This window comes from Eptatretus burgeri, chromosome 2 (assembly GCF_056783735.1).
Source record: "Eptatretus burgeri isolate ZD-2024b chromosome 2, Ebu_testis_v1, whole genome shotgun sequence".
NCBI lineage: Eukaryota > Metazoa > Chordata > Myxini > Myxiniformes > Myxinidae > Eptatretus > Eptatretus burgeri.
In genome coordinates, this window is record NC_140962.1 from 41,803,438 (window position 1) to 41,814,473 (window position 11,036).

The 11,036-nt window shown below is 44.4% G+C and overlaps 1 protein-coding gene across 8 annotated transcripts in view; it reads left to right on the forward strand.

The window, feature by feature from the left end:
• The window catches only part of ODAD2 (outer dynein arm docking complex subunit 2), an 88,767-nt gene that overhangs the window by 47,145 nt on the left and 30,586 nt on the right, over nucleotides 1-11,036 (forward strand). For 7 of the 8 annotated variants that reach the window (XM_085868714.1, XM_085868725.1, XM_085868703.1 and 4 more), the window contains one exon: nucleotides 3,629-3,838. The exons of the other annotated variant lie outside the window; for it this stretch is intronic. In XM_085868714.1, the coding sequence (XP_085724840.1) occupies nucleotides 3,629-3,838 (210 nt within the window). The remainder of the gene's footprint in view (nucleotides 1-3,628; nucleotides 3,839-11,036) is intronic. 8 annotated transcript variants of the gene reach the window in all.

Sequence of the window (11,036 nt, forward strand, 5' to 3'; positions counted from 1 at the left end):
AGCGTAAAAACAAACTTGAAGGGGGCGCCACGGGCAAGGTGTTTGAGATAGAGCAAAATGGTTTCAAGACATTAGGTGGGGAATGACCTCAAGATTATGCATAAAAAATATTGTCATCCCAGCTCTCAAAGTTTGGGCGGTCGTATGATTTTTATGTCAAAATCCACAATTTTTTAAGTTCGTGACCTTGTGACCTTGAGTTTGGGACGAAAATGAAAAATCGAGCTCCGTGGGGCTATGCAGGTGCCATTGGGCTAACCAAATACCGAAACCCCTGCCAGATTCGACAAACCCCCTCGGAGAAGATGTAAATTGAAATCGGCTACCCCCCAAAAAACACGTGTTTTTTGGGCATGGCTCCGCCCATAATGGGTGCACGCCCATTCTCAGGAAAACGCAACTAATCATGATATTGTTACGAATTTCGCCCGTCCGGCATGCGATCGGCCACGTAACTCAAATCGCCACACGTCGCCCACTGGAACGGACAATTCAGTCGTAACCCTCTTGGAACTACCGGCAAGGAGCTAGCCACGGGTGGGCGTTTAACCTCACCACAACCCAGTCTGCATTCTACCCGCGTGAAATAGGGTGAATCGCCGAATGTCGATATACCTAAGTACCCACGCGGGTAGCATACCGAGGAGTTGTACCACGCCGCAGATCGACTCCGGACACGAACCGCTGAAGCAGCTCGTTCCGTGCTGCAGGGTAACCCAGTGGAGTTATCGTAGACCTCGACGGTTCAGATTATTTACCGGGTGTTTTAAACCCACTATCAATCCCATACGTGATGCAAGATGGAACTTTCAACTGAAGGAAAGGACGCAACGAAATGGGAAACAATTTGACAAGCACTTTTATTCACACTCAGCTAAGCACGTATTCACAGCCATACAGTAATGCACATATAACAGTCAAAGCAAGAACAATATGCAGAGCTACTACCGAATAAAGCAATGTACAAGCACTTATATGGGTTTACTTAATAAACTGGCACCACCCACACACATTTACACCAAAAGCAAAGAAAACACAGGCCACCCTCACAGGCAAGGAGGCAGACAGGTCTGTTGACCAAATGAACGTGGGACCTGGGTGATCGGCCAGGTCCACGAGACCGAAGGGGTCTTACCTGCACCCTCGTGGCACGATGGCAGGCTCGCCGCAATGTCCGCGTAACGTGCTTGACTCCGTGCCCCTGGTATGGTCGGTGAGCTCCTCCAGGCGTGCGTCGTGCAGGCACCACGGTTGGGTTGAGGAACGGACGGGGTTACCGGCACTATCTCAGCGCGGATTGGGGGTGGGGGGAATTGTTGATGCTCGGGGTCGGGGGAGGGGAATGGCGGACGCTCCGTCCCGCTGGCGGGGTCCCAGGACCGCACCGACTCCGGCGAACTCTCGCCCCTGAGCCCTCTTCTGCATCCCTGCTCCACTCTGCGACTCGTCCCTCGACCTCCACTCCGAGCTCCGTCCCTTTCGCCGTCCGATTCCCACAACGACAAACTCTCAGACTCCATGACTTCCGACTAGCGCCTTCTGCACCCCTTTCTCCACCAGCGCCACTTTCGGCACCCCTTTCTGCACTCCTCCGACTCGCGCCACTTTCTGCACCCCTTTCTCCACCAGCGCCACTTTCTGCACCCCTTTCTCCACCAGCGCCACTTTTGGCACCCCTTTCTGCACACACGAGCTGCGTTGTTCTCGCGTCTTTATAGACCGGGGGAGGAGCTTGTATGCATATTCGTGGATCAAAACGCGCTTGGAGGCGGGGCCACACCGCCCGACGCTCGCCCATTGGACAGAAAAAGGGGCGTGAGCCTCTCCTGATCCGTTTTCCTCTCCTAAAAGGAACGCATTCACAGCGGGTTCGGAGGCGGGGCCATGCCACCCGATGCTCAGTCATTGGATGGAAGAAAAGGGGCGTGAAGCCTTCCTGATCCGTTTCTCCTCTCCTAAAAGGAACGCATTCACACTCATGGCTTGCTGCGTTCGGCAAGAATCACCGAACGGGCCTTGGACAGCACGACGTTCGGTGTTGACTGGTGGTGTGGTTGATGGTTGTGGAAGGAGAAAGGCGAAGGTGGTGGGGGGTTTGCTGTGGTGGTTTGGTTGTTAGCGGGCGTCGTTTGGGAATGGCGGTGAAGCGATGTTTGCAGGATGGAGTTGTGGAGGTAAAGAGGTGAAGGTGGTGGTGTTTGAGTTGTTGGCGGCTTAATGGTCCAAAATAACGATAGAGAAAGAAAAATGGCTAACTCAAAGCGTCGCAGCCTGGATGAATCACACATATTCCCCCTAAACAACAGGTGTGGACTAACTGCACATGAACTTAGCGTCATAACTGATCTAAGGACCCTTTATGGTGTATTGCGAATTTCTACAGCCGTAACAATATAAACCACCCACCAAAATTTTATCAGGATCGGATCAAAACCCACGGAGCTATGCTCGGGACAGACAGACATACAGATAGACAGATATACAGACAGACACACACCAATAATGAATATAGTGGTCACTTACTGACTTGTGAACCAATAATAATCAATCATTAGCGAATGTGAGCTAGATTCGATGCAATTACAACTTCGGCTTTAATTGGTGCATTATTACCAAGTGGTGACTGTTATGCCAATGCAGTGTCCCTGCACATTTCGGCAGGAATTTGGAGAAAAAAAATTAAATTGTATACTTGATCGAGACTCATGGAAGGGTGAGAGCAGAGCAGAAAGGGAACAAAATGGAAAAGGGAGAAACACCAACAGCAGAGCATAAGTGAGAGCAAGATCAAGGTGAGGGGGAGGACACATGGGGGTGAACAAGCTGCACCAAGATGAATGAAGCACAGCAATAGAGAAGGGGGAAAGTGGGAATGACACAGTAAAGGAACAAACTGACTGACAAACAAATTAACAAAGTTGGACAGAATGCCAGTGATAACTCACCGACTCTTTGTTGAAAGATACTTTGTTATATTTCACATCCATCAGCTACTCCCCACACCCCACCCAGCTACTCCTCCACCCCTCCCCAATGTTCATCCGAGAGATGGCATACTCATTGATGTAACATGCTGCCTGAAACACGCCAATCATACCATTTATAAATCAAGTCATGAATTGCATCCACACTGAACAGCTTAATAGCAATTTCACTACATCTGCAACATCCCGTTGGACATTTATAAACAGTGATTTGGAAAAGGAAGTCCATGACAACTTGTGATAAATACGCAATACAGTTGACAGGTATATAATTGATGCAACAAATGCTTGCTCTGTTTAAAAATGAAGATAGAGAAAAAGAAAGTATTTTATAATGGAATAAGAGGTGTTTGTAATTACTTCATCTGAAGAGATGTGGGTTGTACGTGGGTGAAGAAAAATATGCCATTGATGGGAAATTGCAGGAATAAAAGGAAGAATTTTGTACTTTGTTGTTACCATTAGTATAAGAGTGAATGTGGTTGATGTGGATGGAAAATTTATTGTTGATGTGTCCAGATAAACAGACTAAGCAAATGGCATTGATCATACTTCATTCAAGGTTGAATTGCATGTTTCTAGAATTACTGATTACTTCGTTTGTTTGATTTGTGTTTTCAGCAAATATATCCTATTTTTGACAGATGGGGTCTCTAAAAATACTGAAGGAGATCGGACGAAACGGTCAGGTACGGCGGACTATAGCTGATCTTGGTGGGATCAAGTCGATGGTGCGCATTCTTGACTCGCCACTGAAAGACCTACGGAGCCTGACAGCAGAAACCTTGGCGACAGTGGTGGTATTCCATCGGGCCAGGCGGTCTATGCTGCAGCTTGGAGGGATAAATAAATTAGTAAGCCGGTGGGCCTGCCATATCAATGATAGCTATAAAACCATAGAACTGAAATGCTTCAGTTATACCCCTGGAATTAAAATTTACCTTTATTGTTCAGTGTCCTTTCCTGCTTCATTTTCTCTCCAACATTCTCACTTTCTTTATTTTTTCTCTTTTTGTATCATTTCTTGATAATAACGATTTTTTTTCAAATGATCTTTTTACATTCTGACCTTTTCCTTTTATCACTGTTTCAATTGATTTGCACATGTGAATACACTTGCATCATTAATTATTTAACATTCATAATCATAATATGACCATTGCCTTGCTTATATTACATAATTATGGTCCTAATGAGAGCAGAGCCATCTTGACTTTAGTTATGCAGACACTTTCACATACCATTCCAAAGGGTACATTGTTTAAACAGTGTAAACAGTGTCTGCTCGCACCATTTTTCTTTGCTGGTCCTTGTATCAGGAACAAAATTATACAAACCCATAGGAAAACACACACACACACACACACACACACACACACACACACACACATACACTTGGCTGATATCGGCAACAACCCCCAAAAAAACCATGAGTAGCTTTCACCAAAAAACACCGTTGCACTTATATAGACGTTTCAGGGATATGTTCACAAACATTAATCTTTCTAAACAGCTGCGTGTGATGGGAGGAAAAAAAATTTGGCTCGGTAATTTAGAAAACATTTTAAGGCAAACGGCTCGGAAATTGGGTGTTATTTCCCAACAATTCACTCAGGGTGATGGAGCTCGAACCACTCACTTTGGGTGAGGGAGCATGAACCACTGGCTCAGGGTGACGGAGCACGAACCACTCGCTCAGGGTGACGGAGCACAAACCACTCGCTCAGGGTGACGGAGCACGAACCACTCACTCAGAGTGACGGAGCACAAACCACTCACTCAGGGTGACGGAGCACAAACCACTCGCTCAGGGTGACGGAGCACGAACCACTGGCTCAGGGTGACGGAGCATGAACCACTCGCTCAGGGTGACGGAGCACAAACCACTCACTCAGGTTGATGGACCACGAACTACTCACTCAGGATGACAGAGCATGAACCACTCACTCAGGATGACAGAGCATGAACCACTCGCTCAGGGTGACGGAGCGCGAACCACTCGCTCAGGGTGACTGAGCACGAACCACTCACTCAGGGTGACGCAGCACGAACCACTCGCTCACGGTGACGGAGCACGAACCACTCGCTCAGGGTGATGGAGCACGAAACACTCGCTCAGGGTGACGGAGCACGAACCACTCGCTCAGAGTGATGGAGCACGAACCACTCGCTGAGAGTGATGGAGCACAAGCCACTCGCTCATGGTGATGGACCACGAACCACTAGCTCAGGGTGACAGAGCACAGACCACTCGCTCTGAATGACGTGGTGGGCAAAAGTGTCCGCAGTGAGTGATCGATTCGCTCAGGACATAGCATGGTACCGCTATCGACTGTAAAGCGTTTTGCAAGTGGCTTAAGCCCTCATGCAAGCACTCTAAAGAAATGGTTGATGAGGAACAGTTAGCCAGGCTGTCGCTGCATATCATGTCGGGTCACTTTAACTTTAAAGCTGGTCTTCACCACGCACGCAACAGTGAATGAAATACAATGAATTCGTTCAAATAATGATTTTATCCACAAAAGAGTTGCAGCTTAATGCAAAAAACCCTGGAGACATCACAAAGTTCAATCACCCGTGAAATAAACATTGCAGATAATCCGCCATCTTGCCTGCTCGTCTGTGCACGTGTCACGTGGCACATCGGTTTGGGGTGCACACAAACGTTATGACTTCTTTTTTTTAATACATCCGTTTTTTTATACCAGATTTGCTTTGATTCCCTGTAGAGCACCTCGCAAAACCTTGGAAAATATAGACACAGATCTGGCAGGTGCTATGGATAGGAAGTCTCGCAAACAGATCAGGGGACAGAGCGTAGAGTCTAGCAGTGAATGCATTAAATCATACAGCTCAATGAAGCTAGTTAATTTTAGCACGTTCCTAAAAAATTTTTGTTCATTCAATATAATTAATTCTCCAAACAGTAGAAAAAGATAAGTTTAATGCTTTAGGAATTTCACATTTTATTGTGTTTCTATGGAGAAAGAGGGAACATAGCCTTACATGCTTAAAGTAAATTGGTATATGGGCTTAGTTATGACTCATTATTTCTTTATTTCATCAGATTTCACAACAGGTTTGACACTTATTTAGTCCGGACGATATCCGATCTTCAAAACCAAAATAATATTTCGATGATATACTTAAATTAGTCCATGAGTGTAGATCATGGAAAATTGTATCATATTTTATATAATTAATAATGCATGACATCGCTCCAAGCTCCTAATTTGAAAACTATACCACTTACAAAAGCGATGCATACAGCGTTTTGGAGCTATGATGAACAGGCATTCGATTGTATGCATGAGGAAAGTGAAAAAAACTGTTGTTAAGAAATCGTTGCGGCCTGTTCCAAGTCAAGGCATGGTTGAGCAGGCCAAAAAACGTGGTGGTTTCAGACCCCAGTGAGGTTACCCAGGAAATGCCGAAACGCCTCATAGAGCAAGGTGGCTGAGGATCGCCTGATGAAGGATATAATTAAATAAGGCCGTTAATTATCTTCAAAAGGCTTGTTTTAATTAACCCAAACACCCAATTTTCACTCTTGCACTTGGAGTTTTCTTCGTATGCATGCAAAGTTTCAGGCTGCTACGTTTTATGGTTTTGGAGTTATGGAAAGAGACATAATGACACACCACACACACACACACACACACACACACACACACACACACACACACACACACACACACACACACACACACACACACACACACACACACACACACACACACACACACACACACACACACACAGACATTTATTTGTATAGGTTAAATTTCGGTTTGTTTTTTACTGCAATACAGTTTATGAAAGTATGATTGTGGGAATTGCTTTCAATGCCTTGCGTTACTCCCCACAATTCAGTGACGTTGCTTGAGCACCATTTAACCTTCTTATTTTATAACGTAAGCCAATACAGTGTCAATAGCCTTAATAGTTGGCTGGCCAACCGAGCAAAAAGAACCTTTAAAAAGTCCTGTTAGCATTTCTCGTTCGAAGCTGGCATCCGTGCTAATGTGTGTACAAGACCTTGCTCTCCAACATCGGTGTGGATGCCTAGCTCACAATCGCATTTTCCAGATGTAGTGGTCAGTTTTGATCACAAGTGACAAAATTGAACAATTTTCAAAAGGAACATTTTATTATAATCAGGATGACAAGGGCTTTCCAGAACTGTGACATGTGTGGATTATAGTGGTATTTGTAAGTTGTTTGTAGTGTGATAAAGGTTGGGAATTATATGATGATACAAAGAGATTCTGGAAACAAAAATGCGTTTTTGTCTCTGAATTACATAAATATGCCTGGAACATAAAAAATAAGTTATTTTTGTCAAATTGGAATTATTTTTTAGATTTTAACACATAAAGAGTTTGGATATATATATATATATATATATATATATATATATATATATATATATATATATATATATATATATATATATATATGTATATATATATGTGTACATATGTATATATATATATATATATATATATATATATATATATATATATATATATATATATATATATATATATATATATATACAGGGTGTCCCAAAAAAATGTACTCGCTCTTTAAATGATAAAAATGCATTGTTTATTGACTTAGAAACAAGATTAATGGTTAAATGGATAAATGCATGTTTACAAATGTTCAAACTGACTACCATCACCTTCCAAACACAGCCGATAACGCGGACCATTGGATTCAACAGCGTTACGAATCATTTCATTTGTAACTGCAAGACATTGTCTTTCAATTTCCTCTTTCAGCTCATCGACTGTTGCTGGTTTTGAGCCGTAAACCTTATCTTTGAGATATCCCCATAATAAGAAGTCCATAGGAGTGAGGTCTGGGGAACGCACAGGGAATTCAACACAACCTCTTTGCCCAATCCATCTGTTCGGAAAAGTTGCTTCGAGATAGGCCCTTACATCACGGTGGTAGTGGGGATGTGCTCCATCTTGCTGAAAGTAAATCTCTTCGTCACCAAATATCTCTTCGACACGTGGACCGACGGATTCCTGCAGCAAGTTTAAGTAAACATCCCCAGTGATAGTTTGGTCAAAAAAGAATGGCCCGAGGATGCCCAATGCTGATATCCCACACCACACTGTAACCCCTGGTAAGTTTAAATGGTGTTCCATAGTAACACATGGATTTTCAGGAGCCCAGTAGATGCAATTGTGTCGGTTAATTGAGCAATTTAACTTGAAGCTGGCCTCATCGCTACAAACAATTTTGGATGGAAATGCTGCATCTTCTTCGCATTTTCCCAGGTACCACTCACAAAATTCAGCTCTCCGGTCAGGATCGTCTTCATTTAGAGCGTAGATTAATTTTGGAATATAACTTTTCCAATTAATTCGCTTCAAAATACGATGGGCGCTTGATTTTGGGATTCCTGTCACACGAGCCATTTGTTGTACAGATTTCCGTGGGGATCAGTGGAGGGTTTCCAGCAATTGATTTTCCAAAAATTGACGTCATGCACAGTTCCATCTGTTTCAAACTTATCTCGGATGCGAGCAATGGTGCGTCGCGTTGGTGGATCTTTGTGAAAATGTCTTCTAAATTGTCTTTGCACTTCCATGATGTTTTCGTGCTTCCAGTTGCACTTTATGATAAATTTTCTTTCTTCAAAACCTAGTCATACTTCTGCCATTATTAGGGTCAATTTGATCTGAAAATAAATGAAAAAATCAATGAGTTATGAGGAGCCAAAATGTGAGTACATTTTTTTGGGACACCCTGTATATGTATATGAATATATACTGAAAATGTATATGTATATATATATATATATATATATATATATATATATATATATATATATATATATATATATATATATATTGTTACGGATCTGGAAACCATATGCATTCAACATACAGATGTCCCAAAAGTCAGTTATGTCGTTAAGTATGTGTGGACTCAGATCCCCTTTTTGTCTCGTGGGAGAATCAAAGGGATGCGTTGCAATTTATTTGAGTTAGGTTATTACATTGAACAAGCCATCGAACAACCATCCCATCCCCCGTCACGATCCACCGCCAACCGGCTGCCTTCTCGCACCCTGATGTGCCGAGGCAAGATCTCGCAGTTCCAGTTTCTCGGCTTCCACAAATGTTGTACCTCTTTCACGACGACCTTTGCAACATTGATACTGTTGCTCGACAAGTATGAACCCGCATGGAAGAGTGGGTGGGGTTTCCCGGCAGGGGCCAAAACCCTGCCCAGAAAGGGCGAACCCCTAGGAGCTTGTCCAATCAGGGTGGGGAGTGACGTCTGTTTGAGCAAGCCCCGGCCCATTGAGGGAGGTCCATAAATTCCCGAGGACTGTCTGAGACAGGGGTAGTTATGAAGGTTGTTCTGAGGTTTTTGATTGGGTTGTGGTGGTTGAGAGTCGAGTGAGGAAGAAGGGTCTTGGAGGAAGTTCTCCACGGGTTTCTGACAAGGTTTTGTATAGTGCTCTGAGGGTTGTTGTTGAACGTGCAGTTCTGTTGAAGTGGAGGGTTGAGCAGAAGGTCGTGAAGGCAGCGAACGTGTCCCTGCTGGCCCTCTACAAGGAAAAGAAAGAGCGACCCCGCTATTCACCACCCGAGCTCCGCCACGAACCACGAGTCCCACACGTGCGACTGTGGACCAAACCAGCGACCATTGTCAGGTGCCGCACCACGGAGCACCCCATTCCTCCGACGGTCAGGTTCCCAGCTGGACTCTGTCCCCCAGCTCGTCTCTCTCCTCGGCTGTGAGGGTCCAATAAAGAACTCTGGGTTTATTTTCATTTGTGTGTGTGTCTACGTGTGGGCCCATCTTATAAGTAGAAACTGTTTAAGTGTTTGTTTTTGATCATTATCTTGCCAAAACGAAGTTTTTGCAAGATATGGTAGTCAGCTTGTATGTTTTTTTTGGTTTTGTTTGTCTGTAATCATGTATAAAAAATTCTGCAGAGGATAGTTATCATTTGAAATTTTTGTAACTTCGCATATCAGAGGCCTATAGAGGTCCCTTTCAGCACATAAAATTTTGAAGGTCAAGGTCAAAGGTCAAGGTCACTTTATCGCAAATCAGGGGAGTCGACGAAACCCTTATTGTTTTGAGTAATTTTGATCGGATCGTCTTCAAACTTCATGGGAATATAGTTCATGGTCTGGCGCTCAGCTAATTCATTTTTGGTGGCGATTGGCCTTGACCTTCATGGTTAGCGCCTGAGGTCAAACATATTTGACCCCAAGGTCAAATTTTCAAGTTTTAGGAACCATATCGTGTGGTACCTCAAATTGAACACCTCGATGAGTGCTTTCTAGATATGTCAAGCTTGAGACATTATGACGTCATTTGGTGACGTTATGAGGAAAACGCATATTTTTCATGGTTACTCTGTAGAACGATTCTCATCGGAATCTCTCGTAGGCAGATATTCCTCAAGGAGTCGCTCCTGGTGGATAGCAGCTCTGTTCACCTCAGTGTGACCTTAAAGAAGTCACACGTGGTCACCTTTTGGCAAGATACGGGTCACCCTGCGGGTGACATTGGTTTATTGTAAATATTACTTGCATATCCACGTCTTGACTTGTGTCTTTTTATTTTGATTGTAGAAATGTCCCCATTTCGTTTCCTTCCTTTCTTGAATTGGTCCAGCATGGTTCGGATCTGAGTTTAGGCGGGATTTTATCCCCGGTAATCGGACAATTGTAGTCGGGACGTCCTGGGCAGGCCCGCTCGACTGCATCCGAGCCGGAAAGGTAGGTGGCAGAGTCGTAGTCGGTAGGTGTAGTTTTACCGCTGCGGTAGAGTGGATCCGGTTCGGCCAGGCGTTCCGAGGTCGTGGATCCCCAGTAGCCGAGACCGCCTGGTTACTTAGGTACATTGGATCTTGACAAAATAACCCAACGCCACGCGGTCGAGATATTGGCGTTCCACAGTTGATTAAACGACCCGCCGGCTCGCGGAGTTATCCGAGCGACGGCCTACAATTCCGGAGGGTCCAGTGGGAATTGACGTAACCTCCCCCACCTAGTGGTCGTTCTCGCC